This window comes from Kogia breviceps, chromosome 3, assembly GCF_026419965.1.
Source record: "Kogia breviceps isolate mKogBre1 chromosome 3, mKogBre1 haplotype 1, whole genome shotgun sequence".
Classification (NCBI taxonomy): Eukaryota; Metazoa; Chordata; class Mammalia; order Artiodactyla; family Physeteridae; genus Kogia; species Kogia breviceps.
In genome coordinates, this window is record NC_081312.1 from 168,897,635 (window position 1) to 168,919,741 (window position 22,107).

Below are 22,107 nucleotides of genomic sequence, written 5' to 3' on the forward strand. Positions count from 1 at the left end.
AGGTTTTAAAAAAAAAAAACGAGCCCACCAGGGGGTCCCAGTGAGTAGAAATGGCCATGTGAGGGATGGCCAGCTGGGATTAACCATAAATGTCCATCCCGGCTTTGGGATTATGGTTTTGCCCACCACTCGATGATGAGGTCCCCCAGCCTCTCCAAAGCCTGTGTATTTGGCATCCGGAGGATGCTGGATCTTTGTAGCGGTCACAGGATCAGGGGACACAAGTCCGCTAGTTCTGGTTTCCCTGCCATGATGGGTGGGAGTGAGAAAAGGCAGGGTCATTCTGAAGAGCCACCCCTGTAGGGAGAATCTTGGTCAAACAGGAGATCTGTGAAGGCTGCAGGTCTAGGAGGTCTGCACGGTTGACAAAGGAATCTGGAAAATACACTGGGAGTTCCAATTTCATCCAAGTCATCACGCCTGTCATCCAAGTAAAGTGGATTCTTGCAACAGATGCATACGTGCCCCACAAGGACACCTTATGTGCCTTTTAATGTTGCTGGCCTTTGAGCTGAGGCTACAAGGACACTCTATAATTCCAGAAGTAATGCCACCACCTTCAAAAACCAGGCTTCCACGAATACTCCCTGTGGATGATGTGCTGAGAAAAAGTGCCCGACTCACTAGGGTTCCACGTCAGCCTTTCACAAGTGACTGGAGAAGAGCAGAGAGAAAATATGGGACCACAGCAAAGAAGTGAAGGGGAAAGGTTGTGCTATTAAATGAAGCGTGTTCTTTAAAATATGACAGGAGGCATTCATTTGGAATTTATTTCTCTTCCTCATTTGGATCAGTGACGCAGATAGCGGGAAAGATTTACTGCCACAGAAAAACCGTAAGAAACCCAACATGTCACCCGCAAGACAGTGCTGGTATTTTGCAGCTTTCCCTGAGACAAGCATTGTCATCACTTGCTCCAGTGGTTTTAGACGCAGGGATGTAATACTTAGAATGAGAACTGATCTGGGCAATAATCAGGCTAATCGGGTGAATGCTAAACAATTTCATCACAGTTCTTGAAGCTGTTATAGAATCTGGTGGCGAATCATTGTGGAATTTGCCAGTTGAAGAGGGGATTTCTGGATGGAAAAGAATAGCTACTTTTAGTAGGAATCTCCCTATTCCTATGCATGATTTACTAAAGTTAAGAAGATGTCTCTGATTTGAACTGGTTGGTGAGACATGGGTCGCAATTAATAAGGGCTTGGGTTAGACATCATTTTATAAAATTAATCTTTAAATTAATTTTTGCTGTGTTGGGTCTTCGTTTCTGTGCGAGGGCTTTCTCTAGTTGTGGCAAGCGGGGGCCACTCTTCATCGCGGTGCGCGGGCCTCTCACTGTCGCGGCCTCTCTTGTTGCGGAGCACGGGCTCCAGACGCGCAGGCTCAGTAGCTGTGGCTCACGGGCCCAGTTGCTCCGCGGCATGTGGGATCCTCCCAGACCAGGGCTCGAACCCGTGTCCCCTGCATTGGCAGGCAGACTCGCAACCACTGCACCACCAGGGAAGCCCTATACATCATTTTTTTAAAGAAAGTTTGCATTATTTCTAGCTCGAGCATCTACAAGAACTAACATGAATTACTACGTAATTGTCAAGTGGAGGGTTTGAGAAGACACACTTGACGTAATAGACGTTATATCTAAATGGGATGCCAATTTTCATGCAAACATATTTGTTCTTGAAGTGAGACTTTTTGCTTTGCTTGCTAGTCAGAGCTTTATTCATATGGGGCATGGCTTTCTTTAGGTCAGTGGGCTGAATTAGTACAAAATGTCATGAGTGGTATATGAATTAATGAAGATAAATTTAAGTGAAGATTCTACCAGAAAGAGTTAATGCCACTTCTAAAATTGCTGAATTTCTGCCTGGAGAGTTTAGACATTGAGACCATCTGACTCCACTACTGTTATTATCCATTTGGATTCTCTGGGGTCAGTACAACTACTCTTGGGGTGAGCAGACAGGTTTTCCTATTTTAAGAATTGATTCTGCTCTGGAACAATAGGTCTCAAAGGCACCTGTCAGTTTCTTTATTGTTTGAAGCCAAATATTACCAACTTCATTTTCTGCTGTTTAGGTTTTTTTTCATTTTTTTCCCCCATCAGCCCTTAATATTGTCCTGGCCTGACACTGGGGAAAATAGTAGGCTTAGTGGAAAAGAACATTTTAATTTACGGTCCAAAGCCTGGCATAACGTCTGTCTGTCCAGTTGCACGTCGCAGTAGTGGCAGTGGGCTAGAGGTGATGCTATTAACAAAGATAATAACACAGTCAATCTGATTTGTATGTAGAATGATTCAAAAGCATGGAAAGGCAATGAAACGATAATAGCTGACTCTAAGCTAATAGGGCAGATCATTTCAGCACCATCTGATTACGCCTTGGTCTAATTTGGGATGGATATAATTTTATCAAGCGACCGCTTTAGTGTACTGTCGTGAGTCAGAAAGACAGCTCTGGAATTCCTGATTCTGCCTGAAAATCAGAGGCGTCTTTTGGAGGTTTTGCCAGTTCAATCGGACGGACATTTGGGGAGCACCAAAAATGTGCAAGTCACAGCAGGTGGTCAGAGACTCAATGTTTGTAGATTTTGTGATTAAATTGCTCTCATTTGACAGAAGAGTTTATTTTAAAATTATGTGCACTTAGGGGAGCCAGCACATCAGCTATTCGTCTTAGATACTAACTGATATTTGTTCTTAGCAACTTCAGGTTGTAGATCATAGAAATAGGGAAGGCAGAATCCAGAGATCCTTTTATGTATATAAAAAAAAAATTGAAGTATAGTTGATTTACAATATTGTGTTAGTTTCAGGTGCACATCAAAGTGATTTAGTTGTACATATATACGTATTACTTCATTAGAGATTTTCCCTTATAGATTATTATAAGATATTGACTACCGTTCCCTGTGCTATACAGTAAATCCTTGTTTATCTACTTCATATATAGTGGTGTATATCTGTTATCCTTTACTCCTAATTTATTCCTCCTCCCTATAGATTCTTGTTTTAACTTTTTATGATCATAACTGGTAGTGAGTAGTTGTGTTATCTAGCATTATCTGTGGGCGTGGCTTAGCTCTGAGTTCTGGCCACAATATATAGCAGCAGATCTGGAGGTAAGGTGCTCTAGGAATTTTCTTTAACAACTGGAAGGTAAATTTCTAGTTGTGGTTCACGAAACCCTTAAATGTCTGTTTTAAGCCAAGGCATCCTCAGCACACATGGATTTTGTGCTGCTTTTCCAGGGAGCTCAGAAATATAAAGAATTTCCAGAGCCTTACCCACTTCTTTCCTTGCCTTTCCGCTGCTAAGTTGAGAGTAAGGGTCATTTCATTCATAGAGGATTGGGTGCTGGTCCTCAGCTGGGCTTCATAGCACGGATAGTCTACAGCGTGGATAGTTCATCACTACGCCAGGGTTCCATTCTTACCACTGACTAGATAAAGCAAAAAGCGAAGCAGCCTTTTTCTGAGCCATCATTTATGAAGTGAGAAGCAAAAGTAGTTGTTTAGAATCCTTTTGTGAATATAGAAGATGTGAGTCTTGGAAATTCAGCTCTCAAAAGATTGTTTATTTTCTCCTGGGTGCCTGGCTTACAATCAGAGTAAGGTGCCTTCAGGTGATGATGTGATTTGGTCTGAAATGTGGAAGAAAAGGGGGAAGGATTCAGCTTTTGTAATTTGTACAGCTTATCTTCAGGCAAGGAAAATATTTAGCATTTCAAGAATTTTTTCTTTGACCTTTTTAGGAATTCATCAAAGAGGTTTAATTTAGATGGAAACTTGGTGTGTTTTTAAAAAATAGAATAGTTTTCTTTAAAAAAATCAAAGAAATATCTTGTCACAACGTGAAGATATACAATTTTCGAGTCACTGGAATTTTTACTTCTCCCACGATTATGCATTTCCTAAAGTCCTTTATCTAAAAATCTGCTTTCTCATTTTTCCTACCAAATTTTACTTCTATAACCAGGATAAGGGGGAGAAGTATCATACCATAAATTCACAAATAGTGACCTCAGGATTATCCAACTGTAAAATATGACTTAAGCATTAAAGGTACACAGTGTACAGTTTAAAGTGTATCTGGAAAGACTCTTAAGAATTTTTACGCTTCAGAAGAAACCTTTGAGGATCTTTCTGCATGGGCTTGCATAGAAATATAGAGGAATACATTATAAAGGAGGAAAGGGACAGTATTTTTTCCTCTACACTGAGTGGAAGGTCATTGGTATCCATCGTTTACTTTGTGGATCTGTAGCACAGGGAGGAATCCAAGGAGAGCCCCAGATATCGAAACTGCCGTGGGCGTCAGTTGGTGCCAATATTGTTAGGAATGGAGACACAGAAGAGAATGACTGAGGACTCCTGCTCGCATCAGGCAAGTGCATGAAGGACCACCATGGCATGTGTAAGTAGGGCAATGAAGATGTAAGCCAAGTGCGTGACCCTCGTTCTGTCTGGTGGAAGACAATTGAGAAAGCCTTCAAAGGTTAGGAAATATATCAGCTGGGCCCTTTAAAATTTATAATGGAATATACTTCCATTTATAATGGAATTTTGCCAAGCAGAAAGAAAAAGGAATGGCATTCAAGGAAAGGGGGAGGTGGGGGGGAGTTGAACCCAGGCCAGTGGTGTGACAGGGCATGGGTGTATTTGGGAAATGCCAGCTGACCTCTGTGGTTGGGTGGAGGTGATATGCATGTGCATGGTGGGGCGAGTTTGTGTTGGGGAGGATGGCTTGTTGGTAGAGGAGCCTTCAGGTTGGGGAGAGCTTTGAATGCCGTGGAAACTTGCAAAGGAGTTTGAACTTTTATCCTGTGTAGACAGAAAACCTCAATGTTTTAAGTAGGGTAACCACATAGTCAGATCTTTGCTTTGGAAAAGTAATTCCAGGAGCAGGTAGGAGATAGCAGTGGGAGGTAGGCTTGCTGGGGGCAGAGGGGCCAGGAAGAGGGTGCTGGGAGCAGTCCTGAGTGAATAAGGGAATGCGAACCAGAGCAGTGGAGGGACGGACCGACAGACAGGCATCTGAGAATCACTTTAGCGGAAAGCTGGATATACTTGGTGATGGAAACGAGAGAGGGAGGACATAGAGTTCCAGGCTGGGTTCCTGAATCTATAGAAAAGAGACGCTATAGGAGAGAGAAGTTTGGGGATGAAGATTCTGGTTTTTTGCTTTGGTTCTGGTGCCTTTGAGAGGCTGCTCGGGGGTTTCAGCTGGAGAACCCAAGGAGGCAGCTGGAGGGATGAGATTTGCACAGGAGATGAGATGAGAGATGTTCAGATTTAGACCAAGGTTAGGGGGCCATGAGGAGATAGGTGGTGTGGAAACAGCAAACACCAGATTTCCCGGAGGCGGGTGTAGAATAGGATGAAGGCAGGGCTGAGGATGAAACCTCGGAGCTCGCTGATGTTTGATTGGAAGAAGAGGAGGAGGCGGCGATGGAGAGAAGCTGGATGTAAAGGTGGAAGGAGAGAGCTGTCGTAGAACCAAGAAGAAGGGAGTTTTAGGAAGGAGGCCGGGACCATCAGAGGTCACACAGGAGACCAATAGGATGAGCAGCAAGAAGAAGGCATTTAGCGTTTGGGGGACCCCCCTCCCCTTCCCAGGGGCCCAGCCCTCCTGGTTCCAGTCAAGGGATGACAAGGGGAGAAGTCAGCTTGTGGAGGGGGGATGGGGGGGATGCCACGCGGGAGTGTTCACTGCACAGACTGCATTTCAAGATGCAAGTGCGGCTCTCAGGTTTAAATGCCCAAAGCTTGTATTTTACAGCTCAGGGAGTGCGAGTGCTTTGACCTCCTTGTATTTTTATAACTTGGTAACTCTCTGTCCTTGCTTGCATTCTTAGGGATTTATTTCCTTGGGTTGTCTGGAGGCTTTCTGGCTCCCAGATAATTTTTCTCGCTGTCTTCCCTCCTACGACCAGCCCCCCCTCTCTCCCTCCCTCCCTCCTACCCCATTCCCACCTCACACGCACACACGCAGACACACACGTCACTGTGTTGTGTAATTACGTTGAAAGTGCCCTAGCTCTTCATTCTTGAGTTTCTGCTTCTGATGTTTTTATTTAGCTTTCTTAGAACAGGGAAAGTGTCTTCCAGTGATTTCTGTTTATTGCAGGAACAATAACAATTTATGCTAATCTTATATCCCCCTAAGAAGCCTAGAGACCTCTGTCTTTGGAAAGCTTAAAGCTGGGGTAAATGCACACACATTGTTTGGCTCCAAGAGGAAGCGAGGTGGCTTTGCACTCTCGGGGCAGAGCGGGAGGACAGCTCACCCAAAGGCAGCGTCTCACCCTCCCTTGCTGTCACCTGCCACGCTTGTGGGGAAGACGGCCTGCTAGAAGCCCAGCAGAGTGTCTTGAAAAGCACCTGGGAAGGGTTAGGAAGCATACGTTTTCTTTTCTGACCCTTACTACCTGAGCCTCAGTATCTTCATCTGTAAAACAGAGGGGCCGGTAACTTCTCGGGTTGCTGTACGAATTGGATTCTCTGATAGGGGCCAAAACACTTTGTAAATGTCAGGTGGTACACAGCATCCGGCACCTCCAGTTCTTCATATAACTTCTTTCTCCTTTAGGGAGGTAATGAGTGAAAAAGCTTATCAGATGTTTCCAATGTAACCATTTTTTTTTTTTTTTTTTTGTGGTATGCGGGCCTCACTGTTGTGGCCTCTCCCTTGCGGAGCACAGGCTCCCGACGCGCAGGCTCAGCGGCCATGGCTCACGGGCCCAGCCGCTCCGCGGCATGTGGGATCCTCCCGGACCGGGGCACGAACCCGTGTCCCCTGCATCGGCAGGCGGATTCTCAACCACTGCGCCACCAGGGAAGCCCCAATGTAACCATTTTTAAGCATACAATTCAGGGGCATTAAGTACATTCACACTGTTGTGTAACCATGGCCATTATTCATCTTCCGAAGAACTTTTTCATCTTCCCAAATGGAAACTGTCCCCATAACTCTCCATTCCCTCCTCTCCCAGCCCCTGACATCCACCATACTACTCTGTCTCAATGAATTTGACTATTTTAGGTACTTCGTATAAGTGGAATCGTACAGGGTTTGTCCTCTCGATTCTGGCCTATTTCCCTGAGCATAATGTCTTCAAGGTTCATCCAGGTCGTAGCCTGTGTCAGAATTCCATCCCTTTTTATGGCTGAATAATATTTCATTGTATGTTTATACCACAATTTGGATATTTGGGCTGTTCCTACCTTTTGGCTATTGTGAATAATGCCGCTGTGAACACGGGTGTCCAAATACTGTTTTGAGTCCCAGCTTTTGATTCTTTGGGGTGTATGCACAGAAGTGGAATTGCAGGCTGAGTTTCATTCTGGTAGGACGGGAATATATCCTTGGCTTTGTGACTCTACTTAGTAACCGTGGAGTCACAAGGGGCCTTGTTCGTTGTCAAGTCCAAGCTGCTTAGCTCACGAGGCCCTTTGCGTGTCTATGTCCCCTTGTGCTGTCCTCGCTGTGGGGTCACAGGCAGTTCATCCCTCCCTCCCAACATCAGGGACAAAGGCAGAGAAGCCTTCGATCCAAGAACATCATGTGTCACCTTGGCCTCAGCTGCCCGCAGCCGTCCACCAGCACTGGCTCTGATGGAGACCTCGAGCCCCCTCCCCATTGTCATGGGCCAAGGGGTTGATTCACGAGAAACCGCACTTCTCACTCTCTTTCTGGGAGGGATTGATCTGCAGGGCAAGGAAGCGCTTCTCTCATGTGTGCCCGACAGCTCAGCAGAATACCTCCTCTGCATTGGCCAAAGTCTGTTACTATTTTTACAGACTCTGAAGAGGAAGGAACTCAGGGAGACACAGAGGGGGCAAGGGGACAGCCAAGGGGGAGAGGTCTGCCTGCAGTTCTCAGCTCAAGTTCTGGCTGCTAAGGGGCTTCTCCACCTTTTGGAAAATGGACACAGTAAATCAGACAGACTCAGGAGAGAAACTGCTGCAGTGTCATCAGCATCAGGGACCCAAGAGACAAATGGGGAAACTGGAAATGAATGCATGGAATCCATGGCATAAAATCACCTTTGGTGCTCCCCTAATGTTCATAGCAGCACTATGTACAATAGCCAAGACATGGAAGCAACCTAAAGGTCCATGGACAGATGAATGGATAAAGAAGATATGGTATGTATATACAATGGAATATTACTCAGCCATAAAAAGGATGAAACACTGCCATTTGCAGCAACACAGATGGACCTAGAGATGATCATACGAAGTGAAGTAAGCCAGCCAGAGAAAAACAAATACCATATGATATCACTTATATGTGGAATCTAAAATACTATACAAATGAACTTATCTATGAAACAGAAACAGACACATAGACATAGAGAACAGACTTAAGGTTGCCAAGGGGGAGGAGGGGAGAGGGATAAATTAGGAGTTTGGGATTAACAGATATATACTACTATGTATAAAATAGATAAACAATGAGGATCTACTGTATAGCACAGGGTACTGCACTCAATACCTTTTAATAACCTATAATGGAAAAGAATTTGAAGAAGAATATGTATACGTATAATTGAATCACTTTGCTGTACACCTAAAACTAACACAACCTTGTAAATTAACTATACTTCATTAAAAAAAAAAAAAAAAAAAAAAAAAAAAATCACCCGTGGTGCTAGAATCCTGGTCTTTCCTCACTGATTTTTCTTGTCTCTAACGTGGATCTTGTTCCACTTCCTAGAGGACAGCAAAAGGGAGCAGGTCCATAGCCGTCCATGTTGCTTCCATCTAAGAACCCTCACTGGGGGAAGAATCCGCCTCAGTCCATCCCCGAGACAGACGTGAGGGAGAGCGGAAGCTCCTGGGCTGGGGATTCCCTCAAGTTGTTATGAATTGGCTTTTTTGGGCGAAAGCCATTGGCAGTGACCAAATGCCACTGGGAATGTCTGATGCCATATATCACTCTGATAAATCTGTCCTGGGATTTATGTATTTCTAGTTCATAATTGCTGTTCTGGCTGAGTCAAACGTGAGGCATGTGGTGGGAGACTCCAACTTGGCCAATGCTTGTGAGCAGAGGATCTTTGTTCTGACATGTTCCACTTGGTTCTTTCATTGAATGTCTACCTTCTGCCCCTCCAGTTTCTATAATTAGATACAGACCTTGAAGGTAGACAGACTCCTCTCTCCAGAGTTAGGGTTCAGGAAGAACACTTGCCCCGAAGACTCACAGTTAATTGCGCTAAGTGGAGTGAATTCCTCTCACTGGAAAGGGTTTAAAATATATGTATTCGTCTTTGTTTGGTCCAGGACAGATGCCTATCCCTGTCAGATGGCACAGGAGGGGGAGAGAAAAGTCCGTTCTTGCATACGCATCTCTCTTTTTCTTTTAAATTAATTTTTTTGGAGTCTAGTTGATTTACAGCGTTGTGTTTCTGCTGTACAGCAAAGTGAATCAGTTATACATATATCCACTTTTTAATTTTTTTATTTATTTGAATTTTATTTTATTTATTTTTTTATACAGCAGGTTCTTGTTAGTCATCTATTTTATACACATCAGCGTATACATGTCAATCCCAGTCTCCCAATTCATCACACCACCACCACCACCCCCTCGCCACTTTCCCCCCTTGGTGTCCATACATTTGTTCTCTACATCTGTGTCTCAATTTCTGTCCTGCAAACCGGTTCATCTGTACCATTTTTCTAGGTTCCACATATATGCGTTAATATACTATATTTGTTTTTCTCTTTCTGACTTACTTCACTCTGTATGACAGTCTCTAGATCCATCCACGTCTCAACAAATGACCCAATTTCGTTCCTTTTTATGGCTGAGTAATACTCCATTGTATATATGTACCACAACTTCTTTATCCACGCATCTGTCGATGGACATTTAGGTTGCTTCCATGACCTGGCTATTGTAAATGGAGCTGCAATGAACATTGGGGTGCATGTGTCTTTTTGAATTATGGTTTTCTCAGGGTATATGCCCAGTAGTGGGATTGCTGGATCATATGGTAATTCTATTTTTAGTTTTTTAAGGAACCTCCATACTGTTCTCCATAGAGGATGTATCAATTTACATTCCCACCAACAGTGCAAGAGGGTTCTCTTTTCTCCACACCCTCTCCAGCATTTGTTGTTTGTAGATTTTCTGATGATGCCCATTTGAACTGGTGTGTGGTAATACTGCACTGTGGTTTTGATTTGCATTTCTCTAATAATTAGTGATGTTGAGCAGCTTTTCATGTACTTCTTGGCCATTTGTATGTCTTATTTGGAGAAATGTCAATTTAGGTCTTCTGCCCATTTTTGGATTGAGTTGTTTGTTTTTTTAATATTGAGCTGCATGAGCTGTTTATATATTTTGGAGATTAATCCTTGGTCCATTGATTCATTTGCAAATATTATCTCCCATTCTGAGGGTTGTCTTTTTGTCTTGTTTTGTAGTTTCCTTTGCTGTGCAAAAGCTTTGACGTTTCATTAGGTCCCATTTGTTTATTTTTGTTTTTATTTCCATTACTCTAGGAGGTGGATCAAAAAGGATCTTGCTGTGATTTATGTCTTCCTATATTTTCCTGTAAGAGTTTTATAGTGTCTAGTCTTACATTTAGGTCTTTTTTTTTTTTTTTTTTTTTTTTTTTTTTGCGGTATGCGGGCCTCTCACTGTTGTGGCCTCTCCCGTTGCAGAGCACAGGCTCCGGACGCGCAGGCCTAGCGGCCATGGCTCACGGGCTTAGTTGCTCCGCGGCATGTGGGATCTTCCCGGACCAGGGCACGAACCCGTGTCTCCTGCATCGGCAGGCGGACTCTCAACCACTGCGCCACCAGGGAAGCCCTACATTTAGGTCTTGAATCCATTTTGAGTTTATTTTTGTGTATGGTGTTAGGGAGTGTTCTAATTTAATTCTTTTACATGTAGCTGTCCAGTTTTCCCAGTACCGCTTATTGAAGAGACTGTCTTTTCTCCATTTTATATCCTTGCCCCCTTTGTCATAGATTTTTTGACCATAGGTGCGTGGGTTTATCTCTGGGCTTTCTATCCTGTTCCATTGAACTGTGTTTCTGTTTTTGTGCCAGTACCATATTGTCTTGATTACTGTAGCTTTGTAGTATAGTCTGAAGTCAGGGAGTCTGATTCCTCCAGCTCCGTTTTTGTCCCTCAAGACTGCTTTGGCTATTCGGGGTCTTTTGTGTCTCCATACAAATTTTAAGATTTTTTGTTCTAGTTCTGTAAAAAAAATGCCATTGGTAATTTGATAGGGATTGCATTGAATCTGTAGATTGCTTTGGGTAGTATAGTCATTTTCACAATATTGATTCTTCCAATCTAAGAACATGGTATATCTCTCCATCTGTTGGTATCATCTTTAATTTCTTTCATCAGTGTCTTATAGTTTGCTGCATACAGGTCTTTTGTCTCCTTAGGTAGGTTTATTCCTAGGTATTTTATTCTTTTTGATGCAGTGGTAAATGGGAGGGCTTCCTTAATTCATTTCTAATCTCGTAGCATTGTGGTCAGAAAAGATGCTTGATATGATTTCAATTTTCTTAAATTTACTGAGGCTTGATTTGTGATCCAGATGTGATGTATCCTGGAGAATGTTCCCTGCACACTTGAGAAGAAAGTGTAATCTGCTGTTTTTGGATGGAATGTCCTATAAATATCAATTAAATCTATCTGGTCTGTTGTGTAATTTAAAGCTTCTGTTTCCTTATTTATTTTTATTTTGGATGATCTGTCCATTGGTGTAAGTGAGGTGTTAAAGTCCCCCACTATTAGTGTGTTACTGTCAATTTCCTCTTTTATAGCTGTTAGCAGTTGCCTTATGTATTGAGGTGCTCCTATGTTGGGTGCATATATATTTATAATTGTTATATCTTCTTCTTGGATTGATCCCTTGATCATTATGTAGTGTCCTTCCTTGTCTCTTGTGACATTCTTTATTTTAAAGTCTATTTTATCTGATATGAGTATTGCTGCTCCAGCTTTCTTTAGATTTCCATTTGCATGGACTATCTTTTTCCATTCCCTCATTTTCTGTCTGAATGTGTCCCTAGGTCTGAAGTGGGTGTCTTGTATCAGCATATATATGGGTCTTGTTTTTGTATCCATTCAGCAGGCCTGTGTCTTGGTTCGAGCATTTAATCCATTCACATTTAAGGTAATTATCGATATGTATGACCATTTTCTTAATTGTTTGGGTTTGTTTTGTAGGTCCTTTTCTTCTCTTGTGTTTCCCACTTAGGGAAGTTCCTTTAGCATTTGTTGTAGAGCTGGTTTGGTGGTGCTGAATTCTCTTAGCTTTTGATTGTCTGTAAAGCTTTTGATTTCTCCATCGAATCTGAATGAGATCCTTGCCAGGTAGAGTAATCTTGGTTGTAGATTCTTCCCTTTCATCACTTTAAGTATATCATGCCACTCCCTTCTGGCTTGTAGAGTTTCTGCTGAGAAATCAGCTGTTAACCTTATGGGATTTTTCCTTGTATGTTATTTGTCATTTTTTTCCTTGTTGCTTTCAATAATTGTTCTTTGTCTTTAATTTTTGCCAATTTGATTACTGTATGTCTTGGTGTGTTTCTCCTTGGGTTTATCCTGTATGGGACTCTCTGCGCTTCCTGGACTTGGGTGGCTATTTCCTTTCCCATGTTATGGAAGTTTTCGACTATAATCTCTTCAAATATTTTCTCGGGTCCTTTCTCTCTCTCTTCTCCTTTTGGAACCCCTGTAATGCAGATGTTGTTGTGTTTAATGTTGTCCCAGAGGTCTCTTAGGCTGTCTTCATTTCTTTTCATTCTTTTTTCTGTTCCACGGCAGTGAATTCCACCATTCTGTCTTCCAGGTCACTTATCCGTTCTTCTGCCTCAGTTATTCTGCTATTGATTCCTTCTAGTGTAGTTTTCATTTCAGCTATTGTATTGTTCATCTCTGTTTGTTTGTTCTTTAATTCTTCTATATCTTTGTTAAACATTTCTTGCAGCCTCTCGATCTTTGCCTCCATTGTTTTTCCGAGGTCCTGGATCATCTTCACTGTCATTATTCTGAATTCTTTTTCTGGAAGGTTTCCTATCTCTACTTCATTTAGTTGTTTTTCTGGGGTTTTATCTTGTTCCTTCATCTGGTACATAGCCCTCTGCCTTTTCATCTTGTCTATCTTTTTGTGAAATTGGTTTTTGTTCCACAGGCTGCAGGATTATACTTCTTCTTGCTTCTGCTATCTGCCCTCTGGTGGATGAGAGGCTATCTAAGAGGCTTGTGCAAGTTTCCTGATGGGAGGGACTGGTGGTGGGTAGAGCTGGGTGTTGCTCTGGTGGGCAGAGCTCAGTAAAACTTTAATCCACTTCTCTGCTGATGGGTGGGGCTGGGTTCCCTCCCTGTTGGTTGTTTGGCCTGAGGCAACCCAACACTGGAGCCTCCCTGGGCTCTTTGGTGGGGCTAATAGGGGACCTGGGCCGGCTCAGGCCAAGGAGTACTTCCCAGAACTTCTGTTGCCAGTGTCCTTGTCCCCATGGTGAGCCACAGCCACCCACCCACCTCTGCAGGAGACCCTCCAACACTAGCAGCTAGGTCTGGTTTAGTCTCCTATGCCGTCACTGCTCCTTCCCCTGGGTCCTGATGCACGCACACTACTTTGTGTGTGCCCTCCAGGAGTGGAGTCTCTGTTTCCCCCAGTCCTGTTGAAGTCCTGCAATCAAATCCCGCTAACTTTCAAAGTCTGATTCTCTAGGAATTCCTCCTCCTGTTGCTGGACCCCGGATTGGGAAGCCTGACATGGGGCTCAGAACCTTCACTCCAGTGGGTGGACTTCTGTGGTACAAGTGTTCTCCAGTTTGTGAGTCACCCACTCAGCAGTTCTGGGATTTTATTTTATTGTGATTGCGTCCCTCCTACCCTCTCATAGTGGCTTCTCCTTTGTCTTTGGATGTGGCTTATCTTTTTTGGTGAGTTGCAGTGTCTTCCTGTTGATGATTGTTCAGCAGTTCGTTGTGATTCTGGTGTTCTTGCAAGAGGGAGTGAGAGCACGTCCTTCTACTCTGCCATCTTGAACCAATCTCCCCACTCTTTTTTAGATTCTGGTCCCATGTAGGTCATTACAGAGTATTGAGTAGAGTTCCCTGAGCCATACCGTAGTTCTTTTGTTTTGTTTTGTTTTTGTTTTTGTTTTTGTTTTTTGTTTTTTGCAGTACACGGGCGTCTCACTGTTGTGGCCTCTCCCTTTGCGGAGCACAGGCTCCGGACGCGCAGGCTCAACGGCCAGGGCTCACGGGCCCAGCCGCTCCGCGGCATGTGGGATCCTCCCAGACCGGGGCACGAACCCACGTCCCCTGCATTGGCAGGCAGACTCTCAACCACTGCGGCACCAGGGAAGCCCCATACCGTAGTTCTTATTATCTATTTTATATATAGTAGTGTGTGTATGTCGATCCTAAGCTCCCAGTTTATCCCACCCCCCCTTTTCCCCCTTGGTAACCATAAGTTTGTTTTCTACATCTGTGACTCTCTGTTTTGTAAATACGTTCATCTGTACCATTTTTTAAAGATTCCTAATACAAGTGATATTATATGATATTTGTCTTTCTCTGTCTGACTTACTTTACTCAGTATGGTAGTCTCTAGGTCTACCTATATTTCTGCAATGGACAATATTTTGTTCTTTTTTATGGCTGAGTAAGATCCCATTGTGTGTATGTACCACATCTTCTTTATCCATTCCTCCATTGCTTAGGCATCTCTTTGATGCTGGCTGAAGAACAAAGGCCCCAGGGGACCAATACTGGGATGACATTGGTCCTTCTAGTGGTTTCTTTTGATGTAGGAGAGTTTGTCTCTAGTCATAACTGTTTAGAAGCCATGTTTGGTGTGTCTCAGAGGAAATGAGTTGCTCCTGAAAGTGTGGGGCTAGAGAATGACTCAGTGGTTTTCCGTGGCCGGCGTGCACAAAGCCCAGGTTACAGAGGTCTGCAGCGGGCAACGGGAGGTGTCTGTTTTTGTTTGTTAGAGAAGTTGTGCCCCAGTACGAGAGCAGCACCCAGGCATTGTCTGTTGGAAATAGACAAGGTGTCAGGTGAGGGGACAGTGCAGCGTCTGGGGCTCACAGACCACCTCTCTGAAGAAATGTAATCTCTGGCCCTGAATTTTCTGGTTACATTTTCAGTTTGGTGATGTGGCCTCACAGAGTTAGATTTCTATTTTCAGGCAGGAAGTTAGTTCTCCCCACTCAGGGCATCATGTTTTTTTTTTTTTTTTTTTTTGGTTGGTTGGTTGAAAAAAGAAACAGCCTGCTCACTGCAGCCCTGCACGGCCCTACACATTAATTAACCTGTGTCAAAACTGCAGGTCACGCACATGTTAATTACACCCTTACCTGTCTGTGAGAATTAATTACAGCTTTACTAAGTGCTCTGAAATTTTCTTGGGAATGAAAGGGCCTGGGAGGAATCTTTACATTTCAGTGTTATCCTCTAGTCTGCTTGGGGGTGTGGGTGCTGACAGCTTCAGATGGACCTGATCTTTCCAGCAGGAACCTTTCTGGAGGTTTTCTGTTGTTCCCAAGTGCCTGTTGTGCAGGATGGCAGGTAGCACTGGGAGGTGCCCACACCCACGTGGGCATTCCTGTGTCCCTTTGCAAGAGGTCACACTTGCCTCTGTCTACCCTCTGCACAAAGAAGTTTGGTCGGGAGTGTGGCTGGTTAAAAAAGTCACAGTAATGCTGGGAATTGTTCTTGTTATTACTCAGATTTTGGTAGTGGGATCAGAGGAGCTGTCAGGAATGCCCAGATCTCCTGAATCTAAGCCGCTTCTTTTTCTCCCTCTTTGTTCACAGCGGGGCATTTTCCGAAGTGGTCTTAGCTGAAGAGAAGGCAACTGGAAGACTCTTTGCGGTGAAGTGTATCCCCAAGAAGGCACTGAAGGGCAAAGAAAGCAGCATAGAGAATGAGATTGCGGTCCTGAGAAAGTAAGTGCCAGGAGGGACGGCCTCCTTCCCCCGCTGCCAAGTGGATGATGCTCCGGGATGATGGGGCCTCTGACCCACGGGAGGGAGGAGGCTGCCGGGAGCTGGCTGCCCGGTCGGAGAGGGTGACCAGGATGCTGGCCCGCAGTGAGGGGTGGGCTTGTTAACCCTGAGTGTCTTTCATGTAGGGCGTCCAGAGCACTTTCCAGATCATATAGCATTTCCTAATGTCTGTGCCAGTCATTTGAGGTTGTTATTCTTTCCAAAGAACGTGGCAGTCAGATGGACTCGGTTTTGAACCGAGACCCCGCCACTCCCTGCAGCTGGGTGACCTGGGGCTGGTTGCTGAGCTCTGAGCCTCCTCCATAAACTGGAGTTAAGAGTATCCTCCCAGGTGTCCTCAGGATTAAGTGAGATGGTGCTTAGCAAGTGTTTGTTCAGCACCTGCTGCATAGTAAGTGCTCAATGAAAGGGTAGCTGCCGCTGCCCCAGTTACTATTATTGTTTTCTCGTTGTTGTTGCTTTATTTTATAAGAAGGAGGTGAAGCTCAGAAATGGAAGTCACTTGTCCATCGCCTTGCAGCTCAGATGTGGCACAGCTAGGGAGGTAACCCCCCCCCATCCAGTCTTTGGTGGGTCTCCTGCTCTCTGCCTCTCTGACACACACCTGGCACCCAGCACCCAGCAAGTGCCAGAGCTCACTGGTTACCTGCTTCACCTCTTCACTGAGTTTGGTTTTGCTACCCATGTAATAGAACCCGGATAGGGTTCTTGGACCCAATTCCAAGGTGTGTGGCTCAGGGTTTTCCCACACCAACAAACAATTCTTTGTTGCCAGCAGGGTGTCCGAGAGTTCAACTCGGTCCTGACACTGTCTACCCGGAGACAGAATCAGATCCCACAGGGGAAGGGCTCAGTCCCATGAGACCGCCCCCCACTTCAGGCTCCAGTCTCAAGCTTGGGTTGTTACCTGTACTTCTGACCAACTGGTTATAACTCATAGGTTCCCAGGACCCTCTCCTGGGGTTCGATCAATTGGCTAGAACGGCTCACAGAACTCAGGAAAACCCGTTTACTCACTAGATTACCGAATTATTCTGAAAGGATATTAAAGGATGCAAACCAATTGCTAGATGGAAGAGATACACAGGGCAGGGTCCTGAACAAGGGAGCTTCTGTCCTCTTGGAGCATGGGGGCAGCACGGTGGCATGCAGAAGCGTTCTGGTTCTCCAATGTGGAAGCTCTCCAAAAAGGGACAAAAACTTGTCCTTTGGGGTTTTTATGGAGGCTTCATTAGATAGTCGTGATTGTTGAACATCATTGGCCATTGGTGATTGGTTCAACCTCCAGCCCCTCTCCCCTCCCCAGAAATCAGGGGGATGGAACTGAAAGTCCCAACCCTCTAGTCACGAGGTTGGTTCTCCTGGCAACGAGCCCCCATCCTTAGGGGCTTCTAAACGTCACCTCATTCACATAACAAAGAAACTTCTGTCTCTCTCAACACTAAGGAAACTCCAAGGGTTTGGGGAGCCGTGAGTCAGGAACCGTGGACAAGACCAAATATATATATATGAGAAATATTTTTTGGTCATCTCAGTGACCAAGTATATATTTCTTATAAATCGCAGTATCGCAGAATCAAATCAAAATCATGCCTGCCAGCCCAGTGGCGCACAGAGAACCATTCTGATGTGGCTGGATCCACCCAAAAGATGGCCTCCCATTAGCATGGTGTCCAGGCTGTTCCCCATGTCCTCACGATCAAGCCATTCCCCCGTGTCTCACAAGGTTTGGGGGAACAAACCTTTAAAAGGGACCTGCCTTTGCATGATTGGAGTGTATCTGAGCATTGTGCTGTGAAGTTTTTAAGCTCTCCTATTAGTAAAAGATGTTAGAAATATCCTTGAAATTTTGGGGGTTTGGAATCAGCACAAAGTAAGAATCAGATAAGCCAAGAAAAATGGGAACAAGCCTTACAGGGTCTCGAAACAAGGTGTCACACTGTCTGCATTCTTCCGGAGTAAGCCGTGTCTCCCACTTCTGTGTCTTGGGGACCAACAGTGCCCTCTGAGCAATGCTTTGTTGCCGTCAGTACAAACCCAGCGCCACTGAGGTGGTCCGGATCTTCCTGTTCTGCAGCATATGTGATGTGTGTTCTAGAACAAATGGGTCTCGATGGCTTTTTAGTACAACGGTTTTCTGTTATTTGTTTGTTTGGTTTCTAGGTTGTCTCTTAGGGACCTGAAGAGTTTCAGGTTGTCCTGTGAGGACTGCATGAAATGATTCTGTGGCAGAGAATTTGGGAAAACAAATTACTCTAAGTACATTAGCATCAAGCAGGAAAAACAGTATGTTAATGAAACATTTACTTAAATTGTTCATTTTCCAATATGAAATCAGCACTCAGAGAAGAGGATATTGGCTGTGTGTTAAGTTGTAGCCACATTGCAGATATTTGGCATTTTAGATGGAATTCTGGGTGGGCTCAGAGCTTCCCAGAGGGCCTACCTTGGGGCACAGGGGCTGCTGGATGCTGAGTCAAGGATGGTGCCTTTGTTTTCATGTGTCTCCCTTACGGGCTTAGAAGCCACAACGCCGGGGAAGTCAGTTTTATTCTCAGTGTTATCTTGCATCTACATGGGCAAGGGCAGCAGTGTAGACTTCATAAGCCAGTCTTTGTTCATGCCTTTGTCCCTCTGCTTTTTTTTTTTTTTTTTTGTGGTAGGCGGGCCTCTCACTGTTGTGGTCTCTCCCTTTGCGGAGCACAGGCTCCGGACGCGCAGGCTCAGCGGCCATTGCTCACGGGCCCAGCCGCTCCGCGGCATGTGGGATCTTCCCGGACCGGGGCACGAACCCGTGTCCCCTGCATCGGCAGGCGGATTCTCAACCACTGTGCCACCAGGGAAGCCCTGTCCCTCTGCTTTAAGTAGTATCTCCGCCCTATGCCTCTTTCAAATAATACACACTTCCAGCAAGAGGGCATTTAAAAGCAAGGGAGGGGACTTCCCTGGTGGTCCAGTGGTTAAGACTCCACGCTCCCAATGCACGAGACATGGGTTCAATCCCTGGTGGGGAACTAAGATCCCACATGCTGTGCAGTGTGGCCAATTAAAAAAAGTTAAAAGATAAATATATCAACTATACTTCAATAAAAAATAAAAATAAATATTAAGAAAAGATAAAAGCAAGGGAGGACCAGGGATTGGGAATCACTAATTTTGATAGTTCTCACTCTCTGCTGTTGGGGTGCCTTGAAGTATGACCCTCTTTTTCAGGAATGGAAAACAAAGAAATGATTTCTCAGGGGATGAAAGGTGCTGTATCTCCTGTACTGATTTATTGTTTTGGTCCCCTGCACACGATTTGTAGGTGGAGTAAGAAGCTGTTCCAGGTCATAAGCAGCCGAAAGCAAAGTCTATGAGTTGTAAAGAAGATAGTTTTGAAACTGCTGTTAGAAGCCACCACTGAAGCATTCATTCATTTCACTGATGTTTAGTAAATTCCTATGCATCAGTTGGAACCGAGGTTGAAAAGACAAGATACAATCCTTGCCCTCCAGGAGCTAAATAAGCGCACTAACATCGTAGATACTGTGTGAGAGGTCTGACCAGGGGCTCAAGAGTAGGCTGCCCCGTTTTCCCTTTGGGGTGGGGTGTGAGGGTAGGCTTCTTGGAGGAGGTGGGTCCAGGCAATGAATCTATTTTGCTGAGGACAGAAAGGCAAAGGGATATTCTAGCCAGGAGGAGCAGTGCAAACAGAGGAAAGGAGATGGGGAGGCAGGCTGGTGTGCTAGGAGCTCCACATAGCTCACCGGGCCAGGTGGAGGGTTCAAGGCGAGGTGCAGGAGACCCGAGGTTGGGGAGGCTGGATCGTGGGGGGCTGTATACCCCGCTTTATCCTCTAGACAGTGGGGAGCCTTGAAGGATTGTTTCATAGAGATTATTGTTGCTGAACTTGGAAGGATAGATTGGGGGGCGGGCAAGACTCACTCTAGGGGAAGCAGTTAGGCAGCCATTGGAGGCATCGGGGAAGCCATGCATTGAAACAGGAGGTGTGTGTTGGGATGCAAGAGGCAAAATGGCATCTCCAGGACTTAGGGATTCAGGAAGAATGGGGGGAGGATTGAGGGGAGAGTGGATTCTAGGCTAACTATCAGGTTTCTGATTGGCTACCTGGGTAGATAACGACGCCATTAGCTGAGATCAGAAATCCAGAAGCCGGAGGGCAGGTGATGAGTTCTGATTCAGACATGCTGGTCTAGGGAATGGCTGGGTAGAGATGACCAGTTGATGATGGAGGTCTGGCGCTCAGCAGCTCAGCTGTGATCTGGGCTTGCTGGATGTTAAAGTTTTCTGAAAACACACATTAAAAAAATCCTTTGGTACTTTCCCCAACTAAATCATTGTAGATAGGGTCCCAGAGAGGCCTGCATTATTCCAAATTCTGTCATATACCCTGGTCGTTTGTATATTTCCAGGCTGTTTTTCATCCAGGGAGGCCCATCTGGGAGGCTGCTTGCCCTCCTCCGTGTTGAGTTTATTGCAGGGTGAGAGATTTATGTATTTCATTGGATTTAAGTAATGTAGCTAATATATCCTTAAGGATGCCTTTATTCTTGCTCTGAAAATAGTTCCAAAATGAAATCTCCTACTTGAAAGTGGATATTAAACCAAGCTCAGAGGGAATAAAAAGAGGCTGGCTTCATGGTAGACAGTTACTGTGTAGCAGAGAGAGGTGCTGTCTGAGTGGCCAGGGGCAGGGTCTGTGTGGCTCAGCACCAGATTTCCCTGGTGGAATGGTTAGCTCAGGTCCCATGAAGGGAGTGTTCTCTGCATTAGGGAATATCACATCATCAGTGTTACATACCCTGCACTGGATTATAGAGTTTATCGTTTCTGTAGTATTATTTACTTAGAGGGCGGGCTCTACCCACATCTGATTTCAAGGCAATACATAAAGTATTTTTGGAGAAGTAGAAAGGCAAATATATAAACAGTCTGTATTGAAATGGGGGGATGAAGGGGAGAGATGGAAGAAACAAGACAGATGTATTTAGAGTAGCCCTTTTCCTAATAGTTGGGGTAACCAAGGCTCAGACTGGTTAAAGAGTTACTGTGCTTATGAAACATGGCACCAGGATTCCACATGTTCTAATGGTTACTTAGTCGGCTACAGAGATGATCTTCCCTGGGGGAGGAGCCTGGGTAGCGATTGCTTTTAAATCGCATGTTCTCTACCTTGAATACACTGAGGAGTCTCAGCTGACGGTTTCTGCCTTTTTCTCTCTAAATCAGTGGTTTTCAACCCTGGTGGCACATTAAAATCACCTGGGAAGCTTTTCCGAACATCCTGACACCCAGGCTCCATCCTAGACCAACTGAGTTAGAATTGGAGGTTCTGGTGGCCATTGGGAAATTTTGAAAAGCACCCTCTTTCCATCCCGGGATTCTTACATGCATTCAAGTCATTGTTGAGAACAGCTGCTCTAGGGCCCTGGTCTCATGGTCTCACCTCCCAGGGGTGTAAAGGTGCTCTTCACGTGTCCAGGAGTAGGGAAAGATGTGTACACACGTGTACACACACACACACACACACCAGACGACGTGTACACACGTGTACACACACACACACACCAGACGACGTGTACACACGTGTACACACACACACACCAGACGACATGTACACACACACACACACACACACCAGACGACGTTTCCTTTAGGTGAGAGGGTTCATTTAGAGGAGCAAACTCAGATGTGGTCCCTTTTGAAGAGCTGTGCTTTATACTAAGAGAGGGGAATTGACTTGACCCCATCCTCCCATCAAGTGGGGAGTGGGCACCAGCCACTGGCTGGGTTCAAGAGCAAGAACCTGGCTCTTTGAGGGTGGCAGGGGAAGTAGGGGCAGTGATGGCCATTCCCAGCCTGGAGAGGCTGGCGTAGGGTTTGGTCAAGTCAGCAGGACTCAGTGACAAGGCCACTATCCAAAGGGGGTCAGGGCTGCTGAAGGCAGCAGATGCCAAAGCCCAGGATGCGCTAAGGCCAAGGTCAGGATGGAATCTTGGGCAGGGTGGTGGGGCTGGGTCTTCTGGGGAGAGCGTGAGTCAGCACCTCCGCCAGGCGAGAGCCGGGCTCTGGAGGCCTGGACACTTCTTACAGTAGC

At 45.2% G+C, this 22,107-nt stretch overlaps 1 protein-coding gene across 5 annotated transcripts in view; it reads left to right on the plus strand.

Annotated features, from left to right (window-relative positions):
• The window catches only part of CAMK1D (calcium/calmodulin dependent protein kinase ID), a 429,331-nt gene that overhangs the window by 157,861 nt on the left and 249,363 nt on the right, over nucleotides 1-22,107 (plus strand). For all 5 annotated transcript variants that reach the window (XM_059056712.2, XM_059056713.2, XM_059056710.2 and 2 more), the window contains exon 2: nucleotides 15,816-15,947. In XM_059056712.2, the coding sequence (XP_058912695.1) occupies nucleotides 15,816-15,947 (132 nt within the window). The remainder of the gene's footprint in view (nucleotides 1-15,815; nucleotides 15,948-22,107) is intronic.